Source organism: Lingula anatina, chromosome 1 (assembly GCF_051362555.1).
Source record: "Lingula anatina isolate TDL-2025a chromosome 1, LinAna3.0, whole genome shotgun sequence".
Lineage (NCBI taxonomy): Eukaryota > Metazoa > Brachiopoda > Lingulata > Lingulida > Lingulidae > Lingula > Lingula anatina.
In genome coordinates this window covers 8282093-8304662 of record NC_141767.1, presented here as the reverse complement: position 1 = coordinate 8304662, position 22570 = coordinate 8282093, and the positions used below count along the sequence as shown (strand labels likewise).

The 22570-nt window shown below is 36.2% G+C and overlaps 3 protein-coding genes across 16 annotated transcripts in view; 1 reads left to right on the top strand and 2 right to left on the bottom strand.

Moving 5' to 3' along the window:
- Positions 1 to 80: 80 nt before the first annotated feature.
- LOC106180693 (ferric reductase 1) lies at positions 81 to 12034 on the bottom strand. 4 transcript variants are annotated; one of them, XM_013564766.2, is made up of 16 exons: positions 12016 to 12034; positions 7016 to 7108; positions 6526 to 6669; positions 6053 to 6195; positions 5274 to 5365; positions 5041 to 5140; positions 4496 to 4696; positions 4122 to 4217; positions 3611 to 3803; positions 3223 to 3339; positions 2948 to 3060; positions 2398 to 2484; positions 1680 to 1836; positions 1265 to 1411; positions 938 to 979; positions 81 to 413 (listed from the first exon to the last, which is right to left on the bottom strand). In XM_013564766.2, the coding sequence occupies exons 2-16, from the start codon at positions 7074 to 7076 to the stop codon at positions 268 to 270; spliced, it is 1839 nt and encodes a 612-aa protein (XP_013420220.2). In that variant the 5' UTR covers positions 7077 to 7108; positions 12016 to 12034; the 3' UTR covers positions 81 to 267. The 4 variants fall into 4 exon arrangements, with proteins under 4 accessions (XP_013420220.2, XP_013420216.2, XP_013420219.2 ...); XM_013564762.2 differs by lacking the exon at positions 12016 to 12034 and adding an exon at positions 11498 to 11632; XM_013564765.2 differs by lacking the exon at positions 12016 to 12034 and adding an exon at positions 11370 to 11394.
- Positions 12035 to 13743: 1709 nt separating this feature from the next.
- On the bottom strand, positions 13744 to 17256 carry LOC106180696 (PACRG-like protein). Of its 2 annotated transcripts, none has more exons than XM_013564770.2 (8): positions 17110 to 17256; positions 16413 to 16657; positions 16094 to 16161; positions 15707 to 15797; positions 15255 to 15389; positions 14945 to 15052; positions 14619 to 14699; positions 13744 to 14484 (listed from the first exon to the last, which is right to left on the bottom strand). In XM_013564770.2, exons 2-8 carry the CDS (start codon positions 16590 to 16592, stop codon positions 14428 to 14430), a joined length of 720 nt encoding a protein of 239 aa, XP_013420224.2. In that variant the 5' UTR covers positions 16593 to 16657; positions 17110 to 17256; the 3' UTR covers positions 13744 to 14427. The 2 variants fall into 2 exon arrangements, with proteins under 2 accessions (XP_013420224.2, XP_086861546.1); XM_087005420.1 differs by lacking the exon at positions 17110 to 17256 and adding an exon at positions 16970 to 16994.
- A 203-nt stretch (positions 17257 to 17459) lies between these two features.
- The window catches only part of LOC106180761 (cilia- and flagella-associated protein 46-like), a 32336-nt gene continuing 27225 nt past the window's right edge, over positions 17460 to 22570 (top strand). For 3 of the 10 annotated variants that reach the window (XM_087005345.1, XM_087005349.1, XM_087005341.1), the window contains exons 1-11: positions 17460 to 17655; positions 18382 to 18515; positions 18815 to 18946; positions 19138 to 19202; positions 19345 to 19509; positions 19658 to 19781; positions 19987 to 20081; positions 20205 to 20363; positions 20519 to 20551; positions 21588 to 21773; positions 22029 to 22112. In XM_087005345.1, the coding sequence (XP_086861471.1) occupies positions 17604 to 17655; positions 18382 to 18515; positions 18815 to 18946; positions 19138 to 19202; positions 19345 to 19509; positions 19658 to 19781; positions 19987 to 20081; positions 20205 to 20363; positions 20519 to 20551; positions 21588 to 21773; positions 22029 to 22112 (1229 nt within the window). In that variant the 5' untranslated portion in view covers positions 17460 to 17603. Of the gene's footprint in view, positions 17656 to 18381; positions 18516 to 18814; positions 18947 to 19137; positions 19203 to 19344; positions 19510 to 19657; positions 19782 to 19986; positions 20082 to 20204; positions 20364 to 20518; positions 20552 to 21273; positions 21319 to 21587; positions 21774 to 22028; positions 22113 to 22570 lie in introns of all 10 variants that reach the window. The other 7 variants (XM_087005359.1, XM_087005381.1, XM_087005350.1 and 4 more) reach the window with 7 other exon arrangements.

Below are 22570 nucleotides of genomic sequence, written 5' to 3'. Positions count from 1 at the left end.
CTTTTGTATATATTTACACAAATGTATAAAATGTGTAATAAATGTGTGAAAAAATGTATAATAAATGCGTGAAAAAAATGTATAATAAATGCGAAAAATTAAAAATTTTATTCAGTTAATAAAATGAATGTTAATACAAAATGCATTTAAAACATGGTCAAAGGGATTTATATCATTTTTTCAAGTTTTGACGTCGTTCAGGTCAAATCAACCTGTGTCAGCACTCAGTTTGTCATATGTACACAACAAGCGATTACTTCATCAAAGTTAAAACATGTAAATGAGAGCTAAAATGGCTGCGACGAACACCAGTAAAGTGATGCCGTACAGAGCGAGTGCGCATGCCAGTATCGCAGAACCCTGCTTTTTCCTAGGATTCTCCACGGAATCCAGGCTAGACTTGGTGTGATCTCCTGAAATAGAGAATAAGATCACATATGTTACAGCGCCTTTCAACCGTTCAGAAATCAATATGTTTAACAAAAAGTATTCAAACAACTTTAAGATAAATCCCGGCATCGTTCTGACATATCAAAGTAATTTCTGAAAACATACAGCATACACGTCCCCAATAACAGCAACGTCCTTTGTATTTACATTTGTATGAGTCATATATCTACGCGAAACGTCGGCTATGAAATCCAGCATTCTTTGGATTTGATGTTATTTATTATCGACCAGCTTAGTTTTAAATGAGGTTGTCTAAATGCATGGAATTGCAACATCTGTACTTTGGTTTTTTTCCATTGTGATAGATATAGATGAATTGTTTGAAAATAACGTTTGTGACCGTTTCACTTCGGTAAATCAGAGAAAGAACCTTTTTTAAAGCGGCTTATAGTTAATTTGGTAAATTTGGAACGGGATAGTGAGATGCTCATTAAGTTACTACATAGTTCAATTTGTGACGAAAATATATTTTTATATTTTGACTTACCGTTGCCTATGGGATCCATACTTATGGTTATTTCTCGTTTGTCTGGAAGTTTAACGAAAAAACAATTTAGCACAGCAAACACATGAACGATCGTCTTTATCAAATAAAAATCTCTCGAAATTAGGTCGTAACTGCGATTCAAAGATTTAATAGCTACATTACAGACCTTGTCTAAATCTTTGCATAGAAAAGAGCAAATGTCGTTCAAATTCTACTTTTCATGAACTGATACCCAATACTTCATACAAGGTGATATTTTCCATCTAGCCTACCCAATGAATACACAACTTTAGATCAACTTCGGATTACCGTTGTAAATTCCCTTACCGCTGGCTTCTCTTCTACACTTCATAATCTCCAAGATGACTTCCCACAAAATCTGTGTGATAACCCAGACACCTAGCACCACCGTCTGATTAAAACGGAATTTCTCCGGCAGCAGGCTGAGGTTTACCCCAAGAAACAGTGCCACAACTGAAAAGAAACATGTTTGTTAAACATAGTATATCCGAAAAAGTGATATATAAGGCGTCGGGACAAGCAGGCGACTCATACGATCACAGCCTGTTTGATTTGGAGCCAACACATACTTGCGCGCGGGCGCGGGCGGGCACGCCTTTTAATCGCTAATTTCAAAAATAAGTTTTGTTGTTATACGATATAACATAAAATCTAATTATTATATAATCCAAGAGTACATTTTGAGTATTACACAAGACATTTTTGTCTGTTAATAGCTTACCTGCAACCACATGAGACAACTTTCCAAAAATTCTATGTGCCCAGTTGAAGACCCTCCTTCTGGACGCATCTGGGTCTGGTCTACAGAAGGCCATGATCATCTGCAGCAGCACAATTCCCATCACCGCCAGTCCAAACCCGGCGTGAAGCGTGGCAACCTGGTGTGGTAGAGAAGACGAGGAGGACAATAAAACACAATGGTGATCAGCCTAATGTTTGGCAAGTCATTGCTTCCTACCAGGGAATTATATCGGATATAATTCCCTGTTCCTACTACCTTTAACAATACTTTTCGATACTGATTTTTCTTTGTAAATGCTCATCGCTAGGAAAACGGGACTGAGTTTTATTTATTTGGTTGTATTTTTTTAATATAAAATATTTAAATACATTTACAATTATAATGTTTGTACTTAGCGTTAGACAAACTTCAAATCTTCAAATCAGTTTTTTCACTGGTGCAGTACACTTACGTTTACGACGTTGCATCATCAGCAGCATGGGGTATGAAACATCGCTTATGGTAATAAAGCTAATGTTTTTCTGCTGTTAATTATATTTTTCAATTTCGCACAACGAGGGCACCCCTGCTTTTCACTGTGAAATTGTCTTTAATATTAAACCATTAGACAGCCAGCCTGGCAATACATGACATGAAGTGTTTTACTCCAAGATAAATATACGCCGTCATCTCGAACAGTGTGCTTTGTATACCTTACCTCTCTCCAATCTCCAACATAAACAAATATCAGCACGATGCCTGCCGCCGTGCAACCGGCAACCAGAATCATGATCAAGCGGTGGATCTGGAGAAGAAAAGATAGGATTCAGTGATACAGAAACAATTGGGGTATGATATAAAGCTATTATGTTTGCAGTTGTGATATTTTTCTGTTTATTTTCACATAAAATGTGCAGTTTCTCAATAGAAAATTCGACACTTGAAAGTTTGCCAAACATGATTCAGCTTATACTGGACTTTTCTGTCAAAACAAAGCAGATGAGTATAAAGTAAAATTTGAAATAATAATAATAATAATAATTACAACAATAATTATATAAAAAACATCTGTCAGTGAATAAAAATGAAACAAATAAATAATAACATTAAAAGAATACGCTTTAAATAAATTATTCACGAGTTTGAGAGAAAAACCAAACTAGGTCTACATGAGACAGGAAAAGTACATCTTCGGCCGCTAATAAAAAGTCAAGATGCAGAGAAATTTTTTACACGTTTAATATACTGATGACCCCAGGGTCCAGTACCTGGAACCACAGTTTAATACCACAGCAGTTATTTCCAAACGCGTTTCTGTAATGGCGAGCGACAACCATGGCAAACCCGGCTAATGCCACCCATGCCACCGTCATGAGGGTTCCTGAAACGCGGGAAAAATCAGTGAATCATTAACCTAAAACATAATAAGATATCAACAATAACTTTGAAAGACCAAGTTGTCGTTTTACATGAAACAGTGAAACATTTAATGTTGACAGAAATATGTGCGAATAAAGGAAGCGAGACCGCCAGATGGTCTTACCATGTGCTTGTACCTCGACTGAGAGCGTCTGTCCATAGTGTACGGCGGTGGACTGGAAGTCTACAGGACTGCTGGTTATCAAGGGGAGTTCTTTATGATGCCCCACCACGTCCGTGCCTATTAGATGGGAAGGTATGGAGGAAGGATTGTAAATATATCATTTAATATGTTGTAACGAATAGTTTTTCGTTAATGCAGAATGTCTAATGGTGTATCAAACATATGGTTGGCTATACTAAATTTGATGAGAGATTTTAATACAGAAATAAGGGATAAAATATTTTAATTAAAAAAGTCTTTATTTTGGCTTATTCATTATGCCTGCTTTAATACACAAGGTGTTTTAGGACAAGAAAAGTACAAAAGATAAATACGACAGCAAACCAACCTGTATACAGATGCCCCCAGCCAAGGAAAAGTATCCATGGTTTGGAAAGATCGAAGGTGATGGCCTTGATGGGCGTTGGGGGATATTTGTTCGCGAGGCTGAGCCACAGGTCTGGCGTGAAACTGAGGGGTCTGCGGAACCGACAGTACATTCTCTCGCCATCACGCATCATCTCCACGTTAGATAATACAGTCTGGGTGAATTAAAAGGTGGCGTATTCAATAACGATTTAAACACTTAACAATAACATAAAATTAACATCATATGCGACAAAGATAAACGATTTAAAATGAACTAAAAAGCCTTTTTAATTTCTTTTGCAAATTACAACCCGTATTTTCACAAAAAAATTAACACGAGTTATACCCAAAAGTTTCATGGCACATCGGAATGGAAGCGCGTCTTTAGTCCTGTATGTCTTATATGGAATATAAATATTTTAATATTGTAAGTGAATACAATAAGAATTAAAATTCATTATGAGTGTTTTGTTCTTTTATGTTGTACCCACATTTCTGATTCTCTCGTTGAAGTACATTGGATTATACCCATGTTGAATTTGTATGACTGGCTCCTTGTACATACACGTGATGGTTTCATCCTTGCCCTGCAGTAAATTAAGTCAGACTGACACACTTTTGATTAATCAAGAAAAAGAAAAATATATAAGAAATACTCCTTTGTCATCAATTGCAGTATTATCCAATTTAAAATATTTTTATTGTATAAAATATGTCTGTGACCTTAATATTAAACATTTTCCATGACCTAAATAATTTGTAACAAGTTATGTTCAACAGTTTCTAATTTCTGAACAGCGACCTGTACAATGTTTGCGATGGTAGGCCTTTTTTATTCCAATTATATTTCTCCAATATTACTCACCATTTTCTTGTCATCCGAGAAAGCGAGCGACAAATACGCCTCTGCTTTTCCAAACATCTCAAAGTCGATGTGGTCTTCTTCTGTTTTGTACATTACCAGCACATCACAGTCCTCTCCCTGGCACAGCCTGGGCCACTTCACACACCCCTTGGTCACCCCGCACTCCTCACGGACGCGCATCGGCTTAAAGTCCACGGACACCTGAGAATAGAGGTTAACAGGTGAGACGCAGTTGGGGATGAATATGTAGATATGTGAATATGTGGAGGCAAATGTTATCAAGAAGACATTAGGCTTATCTACTTATTGAATGATATTATTATTATTATTATTTAAGCATAATTTTTATAGACACTAAAATTTCACTGACACACTGTTTCCAATTATACAGTATATCTGATAAGTGATATTCATCGTTAGTAAGTCAATTAGTTTGAAATTGGGAGTACAAGTGTGTAAAATAAAAAACTGATTTATATAGGATTGTCGGTTAAAACTGTGGCGCAGTGATTCTTTTTTATCTAAACTAATAGCAAGATAATTACCCTCCACGGGAAAGTCTCGTTCACAACCACAGGGACCTCTGCTCTCAAAACATGGGTCTCGTTGGCCCAGAAATGCTCGAAATCTTTCACGAACGCTGCCCTGTGGGTTTAAAAATTGAGTTCAATAAAACGAAAAACACTGTAAAAGAATTATTCTATAAATGAGGTCTTTAAATCATGGTGCTCAAAGAGTGCTTTAAGTAAGACAAATCCTTGTTTGGTCTGTAAGTTACCTGACAATCAAGTCCCCTTCCGAAACGCCAGGCGCTTTCCACTTAAACTGGACCCTTGTTTTGTCTTCGTTGTCGCTGTGCGTCAAACAATTCTAGAAAAAAATTCACAAGCACAAAATCATCAGTTTTCCTATGAAACTTTATCTTTAATAGATAGAGGTAGATGAAAGTAAAATTGAAAGATAATCCGAAGGCATTGTAAGTCATTACTCCTAAAATCATAGACAACTAGAAAAGCACTCAGAGAGCGCAGACCTCCGCCAAGGCAGCAAAGTCTCCATCAAATGCCGTTTCACCCCTAAATTTTCGATATATTTGATTAATGATTATTGATTATTGATTGATTATTGGTCCGGGTCACCACCAAAAACTAATCATCTGTTCCTTGGCCCACTTTTGACAGTTTCTGAAAATTTCATCAAAATCAGTCCGTAACTTTTTGAGTTATGTTGATTACAAACAAACGGACAAACAGGGGTGAAAACATAACCTCCTTGGCGGAGGTAAAAAAAAAAAAAAAATTAGTAAAAAGCAATGTGCCTGGATGTTGCACTAAACCAAAATACAGTCGTGTTATGTTGATAAAAGAATCATGGAACGCACACCTTGACGTCATTTCAAATGCTCTATATTTGTTAAAGCGTTTCAAAGCTGCGGAAACATTAAGTAGTCATTATTATTCCTTAGACCGCAGGAATACGTTAACATTTTAATGTCCCTTAACCTCGTACTTCATAAACAACAGACGACCAAATCTCCGTCAACATGTGATCACTTACTATATTCTCCGAATACCACTTGAAGGGTTTAGAGTCTGTCGAAAATTCAGTAAAATTTCCTATCAGTTCCTCAGTATCGCCTTCCCGTCTGTGCACCATGATTTGAAAACCACGGAATGGAATCTTCTGTGATTTTAATTCGACTGGAAAAGTGAAAACCAAGAGTGTAGATCATAATAACTTGATGTCATTATTATCAATGAGAGCACACTCTTCGTGATAATTTATAAAAAAAACACGCCGATTTACAAATAACGCAGCAAGACTTAGCTGAAAAAAGATAACCTTTCCCTGTGGTATAAAGATGTATTGTCTTCTTGATTCACTACTGCACTTGTTGCGGGCAAATATCTTAAACAAGAGTCACAAAAATATTATGTTTATCTTTTTTTGGTATGATTGAATTGGCAAATGTGTACGGCACAGAAAACAATTTTACCAAAACACTTTGAGAACTAATAAAGACCTCATACTTGCAATGTCTTCTCCAGGCTTATAAGTGTCTTTGGCGACACTCAGGGTGTAGGGGGCCTTGCCTGTCTGTTGATTAGTGCCGTGGTGTTTTGGTAGCAGGTTCACACACGTCTTCAATATACCGCCATTGGGATAACTGAAACCTGTACGAAGATTTGATATTCAGCTTGGCATGTCTGTTTCACCGCGCTTTTCATTTTGCAGATCACATAAACGACAAATTTGCAAATCAAAACCCAAAACGTGGAACTTTCAGGACTTTCACGAGGAAAAAGGGGGGGGGGGTCCCAAGCTTAAGGGTGGGGGTGGGCCGACCCACTGTAAAAATATAAGTATAATATAAATATAAAGACTGGCTTGTTTTAAAGACGTTTTGCGTCCTTTTTAGAATTTGCCTTTGTCATCCGACATCACTGATCAAATAGTAGACTACTAGCAGAGACCACGTTTTGTCTTTCATAAAAATATCAGAAATTACAAACATTTTACCTTGGAGAAATAGCCCAAAGAAAATAGTCAAAATCCTGACTGCACATCGCCCTGTCTTCATCCTGGATTTCAAGTTCTAAGCCAACGGTGAACCTGGGGAAAGAGATAATCTACATGCATTATTATTCACACGATGACTTGACAAAATCAGTATGTCGTGTTAAACAACAACTACATGTTCCTCATGCAAATCACCTTTACGCACTTAACGGTCATCAGGAATAGAACATAATGTTTGTAGTGGCACGTAAAAGTGTATGAATGCCTTTTTTCTATATGTCGGACTTGCTTAGTTGTTTTGTGTCTTCAGCACATCGTGTATGATGGGTCAAAGATTGCGTCTCGAATGTGCATTTAGTCAAATAATGTGAAAAAATTCTGTGAAACTCGTCATCTGTCAAGGAGTATAAAGTGGAAGTGATCGTTTCAAGTGCCATTCATGTTAGATGTGTGTTGATAACTTATCATTTGGTGTAGAATGCTAAGTAAATTTATGTACATGTATGTAGCCTGTTCCTTGTAGAATTCTTTGGGTATAAACCTGGTAAATATTTTGTGCGTGGACATGATGAATCTGTTTTTATAAGTGAAGAGTTGTTCATTTCTGACCTGTCCTGAAAATTTCAACAAAATCTACGTTTCGCATAATGTTGCTGACAGACAAACCTACTTTTTTAATTAACTAATTGATTATTTAATTGGTCACCAGCAAAGTCTAACCGTTTGACACTTGGTTCGCTCCCAACAGTTTCTAAAAAATTCCCCAAAATCCGCCCAAAACCTTCTCCACAATGTTGTTAACGGACAAACAGACACACGGAACCAAAAACAGCAAAATTACATGTTCCATGAAGATGACTTGGATTTCATACACATAAGAGTGACGAAATATAAGAAAATTAAATTATTTAGTCTCGTGCTCTGATGCACCCCTCTTCTACATGTTATGCAAACACCTTAGCCTGGTTAAATCCAGATTATCATACCTTCCTGCCACATAAATACTCGTACTGTAGACAAACGGGGAAGGGGGTATGAGTAGAAAGTCGCGTGTCAGGGGCGAATCCTGTACTAGCTATACTAGAGCGGGCCCGTAGCCGCCAGCAATTTCAGAGGGGGGGGGGGTTCGTTTTCTGAAAAAGTGGACCTTTTGCCATAAAATCCTCAAGAACATAACCCAAATTTTACCCAGAGTGGACCTTTTCCCAGCAAAAAGGGTGGTTCTTTCGAACCTCCCGAAACCCCCCACCCCCCACCCCCCGGCTACGTGCCTGTTGAGGATTTTTCCTGTGCTTGGAAACTCTGGTACGTTATTCACAATAGGCAACCCATTTATGGCCTATTCAGACGAGTGTCCCAAATTTGCTAACTGATTGCTATGCCTGCTGCATTGCCTTAAGATGAAAATGGAAGGCTTGGCTGCGATAGTAATCAAGCAAGCGTTTCCCGTTAAAGGATAAAAAACACGACTCATTGAAGAACGTCATCCGTTCGCTGGTTATCAAGCATTATCATTTGCAGCTCTGTTCCAATCATTGCGCAATATTTTTACGCACTTTCGTTCTTGTTGCTAGGGACCCATTGTCTACAAATAAATTGCCTTTCAACGTCCGTGGAAGAGGGACATTTGTAAACACGAAAGGTTATATTGAGGGAAATCGTTAAAGATGTCCCTTTTGGGAGTTTACATAAACTGATCCTCTTGCTGAACAGATATGAGAGGGAATACCTTCATACCATTCCAAAGAATTCATTGAATTCTGAGAAAAAAACGTCTCACTAACGTTTGAACTTAGTCTTTGGAAAATAAGAAGACCCCTCAAAATAATTCTAGCTTATTACACACTGATATGTCACAATGAAAAGTTTGAAAAGTTAAACAACAATTCTAGAATGATGTCACACACCGATACCAAAATGAACAGATATTCAAGTGCATTTTTAATTCATCATTATACAAAAAGATTGGCAGAGTGCGTTCAGACGCCTTGCTTGATGCATTGTTAAGTTTCGGTGTATTATGCAATTGTTTCTCTTCCCGTGATGCTTAATTAGAAGATATGGTAACGATTTTGTGATAGTATACGACTCTGGACAAGCAGGATGATGAAACTGTTTCTTCTGATGGAGGAATAACGTTAACGACGCTGCCTCTTCATTTTAATGACGCGTCTACGAGTTGCTATAAGTGAGATGGAGAGATTCAGAAACTGGATGTAAATTAGCGGGCCATAGTTTACTTTTGCCTTTAAGCGATGTTCATAAATAGGACATGCATTAATAAAACGCATTATTTGCAGCAGGAATGCATCTTCTTAAATGATAAATTGAATGGAAATTATACAACCTTAAAGGAGTCTCGCCCGGGATTTCCACTCCAAATCGAATTTTCCTCGAAAAACTACCGGTTATTCCGTCTACTCCCAAATCATGGTCTGTGCACTTAGACTAGACGTTTTATACCTTTTCAAATTACAATTAAATAATTTAATTCTAAATGACTGGTCAGTCGATTAAACCGCCATGTCTTCCAGTCCTTTTCGGACTGAAATATAGACATCAGGTAGGTCTACTTTTATTTAATGGCGATTTATCTTTTTTAATATCTGACTTATCTTTTTTAATATCTGACTAATCTGACTAAGATGTTTTGCGAGATATGTCACACGTATGATTTTTGGACATTCTCAAACGCAGCTAGCATACTTTTGATACAGTTTATCTTTTACCAACTGATAACCCAAAGCACTGTGTTTAGTTACTAGGGACTAAAGGGTGGGGCGTGGTGTCAAAAAAGGGGTCAATACTGACTGTGATCAACTCTTTACGTTAAACCCTGAACACAGTCCCTTCGTCACATCAGGCGTGTCTTAACAGGTGTTCAACCTAGGAAACTAGGATATTTGGGTGTTTAAAGAGGAAATTAATAAAAAAAAATAGCAGCTCTTTGCATGTTTATTTATATGTGAAATGCTGTTTAATACAGTGGTGCACTGAGCAGTGTGTCAAGGCTCCAAAGAAGGTCTAACATATTTCGTAACATCACGTGCACCTTACATCTCTAGACAAATAGGATGATGAAACTGTCCCCTCCCCTTGATTGAATAATGAGGCTACCTCTTAAACAGATACGTGTACTGCATCTATTTGTATTTCAGGTGAATATTGATAATACTGTTGTTTAGTGGTGGGGTTTGCTCACTTATCAACGTTGTTATGACCATGGTATGTCCGCGTATTTACTGGTATACGAAGTCAAAAGGCAGGCTTATTCAGTGCGGATAAAATATTGTAGGCCACATCACAATAAATATCCTGCATATGGTCCTGGGCCCCGTATCTCGAAAGCATCGGGTATTGCGAATAGCGATATCACATAGAGGCTACAATGTATTATATGGGGCGAGTATGGGCGAGTTATGGAATCGAGACGCTTGCGCACGGTATCAATGCGCGATGCTTTCGAGATACGGGCCCCTGGTCTCCTAGAAGACTTTATTCATTTTCTCAAAAAGAAGAAAGAAATGACAAAACTATGTTTTATTTCAAGTTAATTAACCGCTATACATTTTTCTTTGATCAAAACAAACTAAAATTTTCTGGATTAAACCTGGAACAAATTTCACTTTCATGAAACGGGGCTTCGCGTGACGGACTGTCAGATTGCTATCCGCCACTGAAAATACCTGCCTTCGTTGTCGTCTAACATTACGCCGTATTCAGTTTTCCAAGATCAAGATTTCTAGTTACTCAGTAGCCCCCCCCCCCCCCCCCCCCCCCATGCATTTATTGCTCTGGCAGAGATCTGGAGTTTTCAAATACTATATGCAAGATGAGACACATAATAATATATCAAAATATCTATGAGCATCTTAGTACTGCTACGGTGTAATAGGCTTCACTGGTAGACAGCAGATACGGATAACTTTACTTTCATGAGGAGTTCTGTTACAGAATTGTGGTTCGTGGTTCTGAACTCTGAGTAAAGACTACGAAAGCTTCCCACACTCTTCTAATTCTTAAGTCGTGATCGTGGTGACTTTTAGTTCAGTAAATTAGGTGTCACAACTCTGCACAGTTGCCAATAACGGCGTGTTATCTCTCCATGTTCCAAACCACAAACATTATTATCGAGATTCTAATATGCATGAAGTTGGTAGAGTTCAAATTGTTCTTAAATAGGACATAAAACATTCATCATTCACCCAAAACTGAAATCGCCCTCAGCGGAAAGTAACACATAACAAACAGCCTGAACAGCATCCACGCTAAAAACCTGTAATCGTACCCTAGTGCGTTTTATGTCTTTCTGCTCTCGCTTACCTCTTGCTGGCATTGCTAGAACTTAACTCACCGGAATGCAGGATAACTGTGCCAGTGTCGTGCTGAACTTGTGTTATGAAACTCAAATTTTGAACAAATTGGCAATACTTCAAAGTGCTCCATCTGTTAAACACTTCTGATATTTCACCCAACACTTACCCAGTCCTCTTACCGGCGACTTACTATTCACCGACTACTAATGTCTACTTTTTCGCAGGAAATCCTGCGATCTGGCGGCAAGGGGATATCTTGGTTGGCAGCGACTGGTGCGGATCTAATAATGCAAACAATATAAAACTTCCCCTCCGAGGCAAATTGAATAACTACCTTTGCCAGCGAACGTGGTGCTTACTACAAGGAGGTTGTACATGTTTAGAATAAATTAAAATTATTATATTTGAACCAATATTCATATTTTATTTAATTTCTAGTTATATAATCAACCATATGTACGTCAAGTGAAGGCTTCTACCTGCAGAGTGCTTGGCACGGACTTGGCACGTGGCAAAACAAATGCAGATTTTGAGGTCACATAACAGAAATTGAGATGACAGTGATATGTTGGGTTTTTGTTCCGAGACTTTTCAATATAGAACGAGTCACGAGATGTGACGACTTTTCATTTGCTTACTATATACTGATCCATTATTATAATGAGAATATCTATATAATCTTACCTCCACCTTTTCTCTCCAGTCTGAGTCTAGCACTTGACCGTAGCCAGCACACCACAGAGTACGGCTGACAGTAGTTTTCATGGTGTACTGTACTCTTTGCATACTTAATAAGACATCTCAGATGAACGCGATCGTTCATCGTATATATTGATGTAAAGTTTCAAAAATTCGACCCAATATATAGTTTTCTTCATATTACTTTTTTTTTAACAAAAATATGGCAACTTTGCAATCTACGGGTTAACTGGCTACAGGACATCTAAAATTATGTTTTTGTTTGCATGGGCGCGGTAACATAGCAAACAATTCTTCAGTTGAAGAACGAAGTAGAACATAACGGATATATCATGGGACTCACCCTAGCTACATAAGCGGGCTGCAAGCTAGAATAAGCTTTATGGGCCTATTTGAGCATTAGGTCTAAATGATTTTACCATTTCCCAAAGCGCTTCAGACGAAGTGACCAGAAATTTGTTGTTTTTTCGGACAATTGAATGGACCTTTTTTTTCATTGGGGAAATAATTGCAGCAACAGCTTGCACGGGTTTTTTTTCGTCGAGATTTGTACTGCATGTAAAATTCTCCAGAAACGATGCATGCCCGACAAATATAAGGTCGCAGAGTGCTGAGCGATTTATTATGATCATGTTTATCTACTTGTGTTCAGAAGCTTCCGTCAGTGCAGTGATACCATTGAGTGTGACAAATCTGTTCCGGATAGGACGGTTTCTGAATTATCTGCAAGTATCAATGGAGTCAGATAGCGCCCACACTTCCCCTTCAAAGAGTAAGCATAAATATACCAGGGCTGAAACAACCAAGTAGTTCTGATAATAAAAGTTACTGACACTGTAGATCTTTTGGAGGGGAGGGGGGCATACAAGTCTCCCGAGTCTTTTTCACCAATCGCTGGGCTGGTTCCTTTCTTGTTTTCACCAAAATTCACGTAAGAAGTGCGCAACAACACTCTCAATCGTCACAGTTTCAGAGCTTTTTGTGAGGATGAGCTGTATCTTCACATCACGGTACGTTATTTTACTACTTAATTTGTGGACATATATCAAAAATGTTTTAATCTGTTAATCAACATCTTAATATGCTGACGAAGGACGAGCGTTGAAAATGAAAAATGGCCATATCATACACAATCTGCAGTGATCCTCATGGCCAAAGAATACCACGACGTTGTCATACCTGGGTTCATTGCCAGTCCTGCCTTCTGGCCTAATTGAACATTAGAGATGCACTAAAGACGTACACGCACTAAAGACTTCCACGTTTTTCTATTCAAAATGCAAATTAAATGACTCTATAGCTAATACTAACATTTCCTCTCCACAAGAATAAATTTTGAGGTTAGGCAAGAGATCAATATAAGCAGTAGTAGAAGTACATTCAACAGTTTGTTTATCAAACCTTATGTTTCAAACAGCGGTCCGTCTTTCCCCCACATTCAAAGACGGGAACCTGACTTTTTTTTCGTAATCATACACTCATTTATTCAGCAGAATTCAAATTTGGTTTTGTTCCGTTTTGCATAAAAGTTCACAACCAATGTCAAGTGTTCAAACTTTTAACAGTTTTAGGCTAATCAGTTATACTTAATCCTACAAAAGATCTTAAATGCATTTAAATGCATTATCTTAAATCCTTTTTTCAAATTTGTCTGATTATGAAAAGTAGCAATGTTTTAAAAGAGAAATAATAATAATAATAATAATAAACATGTTCTCTTTTTACTTTGTGATAAGGATTTATTTAGTATTACATATAACTAAATAATTCTGATAATAACACAACAACATGAACTCATAAAAGTGAGCAATTTTTCAGATCAATGAACTAAATACCTGTGCCTCTTTTTCACACTGCAACTTTTAGGGGCTTTGACTTCACACAAAAACATACTTAATTTAATTATTCTATAAATTAAATCATGAAAGTATTAATTTATATCACATCTTACACTTTGTTCATTTTTACTTAGCCTTAAAAAAAGGCAAATTTAAGAGTAATTTTACTTTGGTTTTTTATGCTAGACTAAATATAGATAAAGAGGGACAATACTGCAGCAATATAAAAATTATAACTTCATCTCAAGTACAAATGAGAAAAAATTCTTACTAGGCACAATGCTTTCATGCTTGGCAAAGTTCAAACCATGAAACTCAATTCACAGCATTGTTTCTCAAAAGAATTTAATTTGATGCACAGTTTTTCACCACAGCAGAACTGAGTTTAACTTTACTACATCTCCTAATTCAATGCCTTAAAGCTTTTATACAAGAATAAATTACCTGGTTTTTGATGATGTTTTTTACCAAAATGACTAGAAAGTCAGAAATACACCAAAAGCCATGAACCCTACGAATACCCTTTGGCAGAAGGTGGGCTACCAACTTCCAAGCTTTTTTACGAAAATATAGAAGAATAGGTGGGAATCTTTGATTTGATCACTGGCAAACATTCCTGAAAGAAAAACAAAAAATTGTATCAAAACCTTCTCTCATCATTGTACTTATCGGTTACTTGTAAAAAAGCATTTTATAACAATACAATTAGGATATAATTTAAATCTTGAGCAAACAGTATAATCCTCTTACCCTGCCACCATTCTGTTCCAGCTCATGAAGGGCATATGTGATTGTTTCTTTCAGATTCTTGTTCATCATCCTTTTAGCTAACTGTTTAAGACAAATGAATATAACTTGGTAGATATAATATTATGAACCTCAAAAATGAAATTATAATCAATTGCTCATGTAGTATTTGCATGCCTCTTAACTTCTTAAGCTGTCTGTGTTTACATAAAGTAACAATAAAAGCAACATATCCACTCAATAATAATTATCTAAAAAAATCAACTCCACAGATATTTTCATTCATTAATCATTTGTTCATGAGTAATAGCAAATGGCTCAATACTTACAGCAACCAGCAGGTTCTTTAAATGAGGGTTTAAAGCTGGTCCTACAGCTCTGCTCAGCTGAACTAAGGCATCTAATGCTGCTTCAAACACTGTCACCTCAGAATCTCCCTGTGGAAGAAAATTATTTTTTGTTTGTATTTTAAGCAAATAACTGAGCATGTTGGTTTTGTTAAAAAATAATTCAATATTTCCACAATTTATAATGTCAACAATTTGATTTAACATTTTTCTTCAAATGTTTCAAAATTGTTATCCCAGGTAAAGTCTCATTGTATACTGATTAAAAACAAAACATATGCCAAATACGGACCAAAGCTGCTCTTAAAGGTTGCACAATTTTCACTAGCAAAGGTGCAGCCATCTCTCCTGCTGCAGGGATGTCTAGCAACTCTTTGAATCCAGCTCTTGCCACAAATGAATATGGATGAACAGTCTCTCGTAAACCCTGGGAATATGATCATATTCTGAGATAAAAATGCATGTGAGGTGTCAGCAAGTGAAAGTTACTTAGTTTAACTGGTGCTCCAGTGATTTCTGTTTCCAACATTATAAAAACCACTTTGACAGACAGATTATGCCATTTCTTCATTATATTTTCTCCTAATAAAGTGACTTATTTCTTATACCAAATATGACAAACATGATATCAAAAAATGCACTGATAAAAAAATAATGTCCCTCATATCACAATCCTATTATATATGTTCTTTCCTGCATGTGACAATTATTCACCACTGCAGTAAGTGAAGCTCAGCAAATTACCTCTGCTAAGGTGACTAGTACTGGGTCAAATGGTACATGTTCCGGTGGAGTGCTCCAAGCTAATTTGTGTTTCACAGATCCATGAACCAACCTTTAAAAATCATATATACTTCTGCATAGAGATTCCTTTCAGCACATATCTGAGATATAACTCTGATTATTGCACTGATTATTCAGTTATTTCTTTAAACTTATTCAAATAAGTAAGTTAATGAATAAATACATATCAATCTCTTAAAAATAATAAAACAAACTCACAAGAAACATATTTCTGTGGTATTCTATGGAAAGTGTTATGGTGTTAAGTATTTTGAAATTTTGTACATAGCATATAACACAAACCAAACAGTTTTGTACATTTTTTTTCATTCTTATCTAAACATGTACCTGCAAGGAACTCCACCATTTGCATACACAGAAGCAAAAGATGTCTTGTACTTTTTTACACCGCTAAACTGAAGTTGAAAGAAAGATAAATAAAAGTTTAAAGAAACATTTACATTTATAAAAATCACAGATAACTTAATGTTGAGATTTTAAAGATGTACATGTAATATACTACAATTGTAAACACCTCACAAATGGCAAATATCAAATCTTCCATTACACATAAGTTTTCAGTATAAGTAAAAAAAAAGATCACAATAAATGTAATATGACATAAATAACCAAAATATTTCTTATAGCTGTTTCTGCAAAGACCTACAGGATCAACAGTCTTTGGGTTTAGTTTATCTGAAGGTCTTGTCACTTTTGCTGCAGATCTCAATGCTGGATCATCCAATGCACTGGCTGATGCAGACTTGACTGGGGTCCGTCCAGATCCTCCTCTGTTTGTTGCTGATGATCCTTTATGTCCAGTCTTGACTTGCCTGGTACTTGCCATAGTTTATCACATAAACTATTTCTTTACGTAATGTGTATTGAAACACTCCAATATCTTGATCTCATCTGAAAGACCAAACAGACAGAAGTGTTACATATCAGCAACTGCAGATCACCCCAACGTCAAGTAACTTTTCAAACTGATTGCTTACTAAAGAAGAATGTGCCAAACTATCGTGTAGGATAATTACTACAGGTGACATTCATCCAAATAATTATGAGAAAGTTCAAGAGATTCCGTGAAGTCCAATCGTGAGATGGTGGAGATCTCAACTATAAGTAATGGTAAACTTGTAGACTTCAAAGCTTGTACAGTATTTTTAGGTTTACACAAAATTAGTCTTAAAAAATGAGTACTTATTTAAGCATGTGTCTTACTGCAAATGTAACACAACTGTTACATTTATGCCAATTGTAAACGGTCCCATTGAATAACACCGAGGCGATTAATCCAAATAAAGAGTAGTATTGATTGTTCATCATTCATTCAAAATTGAGAAATGCTTCAAAGTTATTACCTTGTCCGCCATAATGTAAATATTGCCATTGATATAGGTGGCGCTTATGAGATAGCGAAAATATTGCTCCCATTATCCTGTTAGTGCTTCTTGGACTAACACTGACATCTATTGATAGTTTCAAAGCTCGTGCACCTGTTTGCACATGCGTAATGGGTTGCTAAGTCAAAATCTCATATAGGATATATTCTTCCGCGTTGGTTAAAAGTGATCATAAAAGTATTTTTAATTATCTTTTTATATTTATATAAGCTTTGAAAATTTCCTCACATATGCATTAAACAGTATGAATTACATTACATTTTCTACTAGCTGTTTAATAAAGGTGTTAATTTCTTAGTGGAAGAAACTTTGTTGTCATCTACTTTGTGAAACGTCGGTGGCTCCATTTATCGAAAGTCGAAACTCGAAGCAATAAATCGACTGCATTTTAGGACACAAAAAGCAATGTTCCTGAAGTAGACCTATGAAAAAGAGCTGCTAGCATAGTCAAAATGGATGCAAATATTAGGACGCTTCTAGCTTCGGCCCAAAAATGGGGTGGAAGTAAGTAACATCACACACTTGAATACTTGAGTTAAGAAGTTCAGTTTACACCCCAAAAACATACTGAATTAGTTGTTAGTTGAAGGGCCAATCCTGTAAAGTGGCATGCATTGGCATGGTCATTGTAAATTGTCGCTGAATATAAACGGTTTAAATTCATTTTGTTGACAAGTCTGAGAGATTCTGGCAAAGTTTAGATGAAGAAGATTGTCAGCTTGCACCTCCTACAAGTATAATGTAGGCGTGAAACCATTCAACTCTTCCATTAACTGTCATCTTCACGTTTTTTTTCTGCAAAAAAAGCACAGGGATTTTTTCAAGTATTGAGTTGATTTTTGTGAAAATCTGCTTGCTTGTCATAAAACAGTTTTACCAAAGCCTAGATAAATCCATCACTCCCACAATTGATAGAATGAAGAACAATTGCAAGCAATCTTCCAGTTTTCAACTTATATAAATGACAACTGCTCTGCATCGAAGGAGGGTCAGACACAGAGAATTTTGACTACATAAGGGATTCTCCCCACTGCAACACTTTAAAAAACATGTCTTTCATAGTAATATAGTATGTTATGATCCTTTTATAGTCAAAGTAGTTAGATTGCTTCTTACATGGTTATATTTATATCATACATGGTTCTCTGAGATAGTATCTAATAAATGATCTTGACCCATTTTTACTCTGAAAGTACCTTTAGCTAACACCTAGTGGAATAACTGTTGCAGGCAAAGAAGGCATAGCCTACCTGCAGCATGCATATAACCTGATGAGGAATGTTGCTGAAACAAAGCCAGCAGTGGATGCACCAGAGTCTTTTAGCCAAGATCTTTTTGTCATTTGTGCTGAAACTTCTTTCCAGGTAATTTGTCTTTTTTGTTAAAGTGTCCATATTGTGGGTGGTTACCATTTTAACTAAATCATAACTCTTGTAGTTGATAAATAATAAAATAATAAAATTGATAATAAAAACAATGAAAAAGTCACATTTGTCAATCGTATAGTTATAATTATGAGAGTTACTTGAAGGCACTTGTAAACCTGTAATAAACCTATTGATAATTTATCTAAAGATGCAAAAAAATGGGAAAGGTAAATAACACATAAAATCCTATCAAATGCTCATTTCATAGTGTTCTTATCAATTTTTATTTTTCAAAGCTTGGCCAGGCTGACATGTCAAAGGAATGTCTGAAGATGTACTTTATGAAGACTCCCCCAGCCAACCAGTTCCTGTGCAGAGCCTACCTATGTCAGTCCCAATTGCTGGCTCCAACATCTGCAGAAAACCCTGTACGTATTAAGTGCAAAAAAAAAATATATATATATATACATATAATAAACCTGTTTTATATGTGCCTTCATGGCTAAAACTGATCATGATTGAGAGTACATTCATGTGATAAAATAAACATGCTTAACACTTTGTACATGGAAAAAGCAAAATGGTAAAAAATTACTTTGATTTTTAAATATTTTTTCAGGAACAGCTTGATAAGGCTGTAGTTTATCTGGTTAAAGCAATCACCTTTGCGAAAGAAAACCCAAGGTGAGGTTTTAGTTAGTTTTAAAAGTGCTTAATAAATAACTTTCTCGAGATTGACTAGTGATTTTACACATCAATGACTATCTGTTATATGTTAAACTATCTTAACAATCATTCATGCACTGAAATATTTGCTTTCTTTCAGATACCACTTTTTGGTCTACAATGCTTCAGTGCTTTACTGGCAGTTTTGTCGACCTTTTTTGAAGCCAAATTATAGGCGTTATCTTGCCCAAAGTTTACACCAAGTGGTGAAAGCATTGGATGACATTGATGACAAGGACTTTGAGTGGAGGGCACAATTGATGATGTAAATATTTATAGTTTGATATTTAAAAAGTATTTGGAAAAAAGTTCTTCCAGCTTAGAAAGCTGCATTAAAGATTTGAAAAATATGAAGCATTTTTATGGGACCATTTTGCTACTGAATGATTTTTAAACCTCTTCACTTATTTCAGAGCTCTGATAGAATGCCACATAGATGCTGGCCGCCAGTCTGATGCCTCTATGGTAGCAAGTGCAGCTGCTACTTTCATCAGACAGAATGTGCCAGGACTTTTTAAGGAGTTTTTTGGCTTGGCTGTGAGTGATCTACAGTGATCTCACACACACCCACCCACGCAGACACACAACAACACACACATGCACACACATGCACTAAATTTTTGGTCACAAATTTTATTTTCTTATTTCTTTACTGTGGTAATATACCTGTATAATGATGTATTCCTATGTGAATCAATACCTTTACCAGATATGACTTTATCCTGAGTTCTTCTTTTTACAGATCAAACACCAACTTGTTGAGACTGTGAAGTTTCATAAAGACATCAAAGCATCTCCTGAATTGTCCATTTACTACAGAATAATCCGGCTGAAAATGTAAGTGGCAAAAAGATTATATAATCTATGCTACTGCATTCATATTTTGTGTATGTATTTTAAATTGAATAAAACAAGTCAAATGTTTATAAATAGGTCATTACTATGCCAATTTATATTTAGGAATGTTGAGAATAAAGACCCAGATGTAGATGCACCACTTGAACTGAGAAAGATTCTGAGTCTTTGCATGGGAAAAGATGACAGGTTGATATCTGCTGACACAAAGAGTGGAAAGAGGCCTATCACACCGAAAAAGGACCGTGAAGACAGTGGTGGCAGGTATGAGAAAAATATCTTAATAGTTTTTTTATGTACTTAGTACCATTGAATAAAATACAAAACTCTCTGTAGACATACTTACTTAAAAAGACATCATTTGTGCTTAACTCACTGTTGTTAATTAAGTGAATTGATGTTATTTCATTTTGAAACAGTGATATAGCAGATGTAGATGAGGAACCTGACAGGTAACTCCAAATTGCAACCATCCTTGATTAAATGTTCTATGTTGCTGGTTATTTTTGCATGTTGATTATTGAATGTGATTATATAATGTGTAAATGCATGTGTATCCCCTATTTTGTGTTTGTCAGTTGGATCAGACACTGGGAAACCGTTCTCTTCATGCATGTTCAAATAAGCTTAAGTTAAAATAGCTGATTTTGGGATTGTAGAGATGAAAGTCTGCCAGTTTTTCCAGATATCCATTTGGGTGTTGTATTTATGCCCCCCCCCCCTCTGAAATCTCTCCCCCCCCCCCCCCCCCCCCCTCTCCCAGAGATCTGTGAGCCCAAAATTTTCAGATGGTCCACTTTCATCTCTTGGGTTCAGATTTTATCGATACTTGCTTTATGTTGCTTTTAGTTCTACATATTTTGTTTTTCATGCTGAGGCTTTGACTGTTATTTATGCTAGAACACTCATGCTTTTAGAGCTATAAATCTCTGATGCACTCCATAGTTGCTTTTTAAATGTAGTATGTGATAAATATATATAAATTGGTTAAAATAGAAAAAACCTTTAAGGCCAGAGGGATATATAGATATAATCTGAACAAGTTGACTCCTTGTAGCATATTCATTCATTTTATCCTTTAACTATACACACACGGACTCTGAAAAACTAAAACTAAGTTAGCCATATAGACATTTCTTCTTTCTTTCTGTTAGTATTATACAATTCATTACAGTAAAACCCCTGATCCTTCCATGATAGCTAGTGCTGTTACATCTTGGTAAGTGGGTTAGCACTGAGAATTGCTAGCACTTCCAGTCTGCTGAAAAAAAAATTAACAAAATCATGAATGAAATCAAAGTCCATAATATATTGCACATATTTCAAAGCATAGCTGGCATTAATTGTGGTTTGCTGTTTTTTTTTTCACTGCACCTTGCACACTGCATGTAATGCGCACACTTGCACCATGTTGTGTATATTCTCCTTGATGGTGGCCTACTTTGAAAACTGCTGCACGTGTTATGTGTAACCTGGGTTTTAACACAGACGACCTAGCATGGCTGTGTCTATGTCTCCTGCACCATCTCAAGATTTCCTTGCACCGCATCCAACATCTGGTCACCGCCGACACAGTGTAGCAGTCACATCACTTGGCAGTTTACCTGAGCACTTGACAATGCATGAATCACATAGCCTTTCATATTTAGGCAGTTTGATTAATTCACCAGAGCCGTAAGTATCTATTTGTGGTTACAGTTTCAGAAAAATAAACAATATTTTTATGTCTAGATTTATTATGCTAGTTGGATGAATGTTTTATTAGCTGCTAGTAAATGCTAAATATTGCATGTATTAAACTTGGTTTGTTGCAGGTGTACCATTGAAACATTGAGGACCAAAGGACTTTCAATTCCTCTTTTTTTCTGACTAATCTGTTTTTCCTTATGAAATATGATATGATGATTTCTTGGATATATGAATTTTTAGGCGGAGTCCAAAAAGTCGTTCAGGAACTGCTAGAGCTCAGACTCCAACAAGTTTAAAGATGCTTTCAGCTGATAGTCCGGAGAAGTGAGTTCACCGAGTGTGGCCTTTGTTGGCATGCAGCATTATGTGCACTTTATCATTTACAGCACTGTCATAATGCACATATGAAACATTTGCAGTTTCTTGCCAGTGCCTTACATTTGAAGTGATATAGGCTTGATGTGTGTCAAAACCAAATGCATGATTATTTCATTTTTTATATTTCTTTTTTTTATCTCATTTATTATTTATCTCATCATATATAAAGCACTCATTTTTCATTAATATACTCATTCCTTCATCATTTTTTTTGTTATCAATCATCTTTTTAAGGCTTCTTTGTAATCTTATTTGTATAAATAGATAGACAAGTACAGCAGATGGTACAAAGAAATTAACAGTGTGTTGCAAAATGACACCAATATTATAAAAAGGGCTTGAAAATTCTTAACGAAAAAGTTAATACATTAACAATAGATATATCAAATCAATGTGTGATGTTA

What these genes read in the sequence shown, in the direction of transcription:
- LOC106180693 (XM_013564766.2), bottom strand. Translation starts at nt 7,076, where the DNA reads ATGAAGACAGGGCGATGTGCAGTCAGGATTTTGACTATTTTCTTTGGG. An exon ending in CTTTGGGCTATTTCTCCAAG is followed by an intron (nt 6,670 to 7,015) that starts GTAAAATGTTTG and finishes ATCTTCGTACAG; the next exon opens with GTTTCAGTTATCCCAATGGC. An exon ending in GTTGTCTCATGTGGTTGCAG is followed by an intron (nt 1,412 to 1,679) that starts GTAAGCTATTAA and finishes GTTTCTTTTCAG; the next exon opens with TTGTGGCACTGTTTCTTGGG.
- LOC106180696 (XM_013564770.2), bottom strand. Translation starts at nt 16,592, where the DNA reads ATGGCAAGTACCAGGCAAGTCAAGACTGGACATAAAGGATCATCAGCA. An exon ending in AACCTTTAAGAGCAGCTTTG is followed by an intron (nt 15,053 to 15,254) that starts GTCCGTATTTGG and finishes TTTCTTCCACAG; the next exon opens with GGAGATTCTGAGGTGACAGT. An exon ending in TGGAACAGAATGGTGGCAGG is followed by an intron (nt 14,485 to 14,618) that starts GTAAGAGGATTA and finishes TTTTTCTTTCAG; the next exon opens with GAATGTTTGCCAGTGATCAA.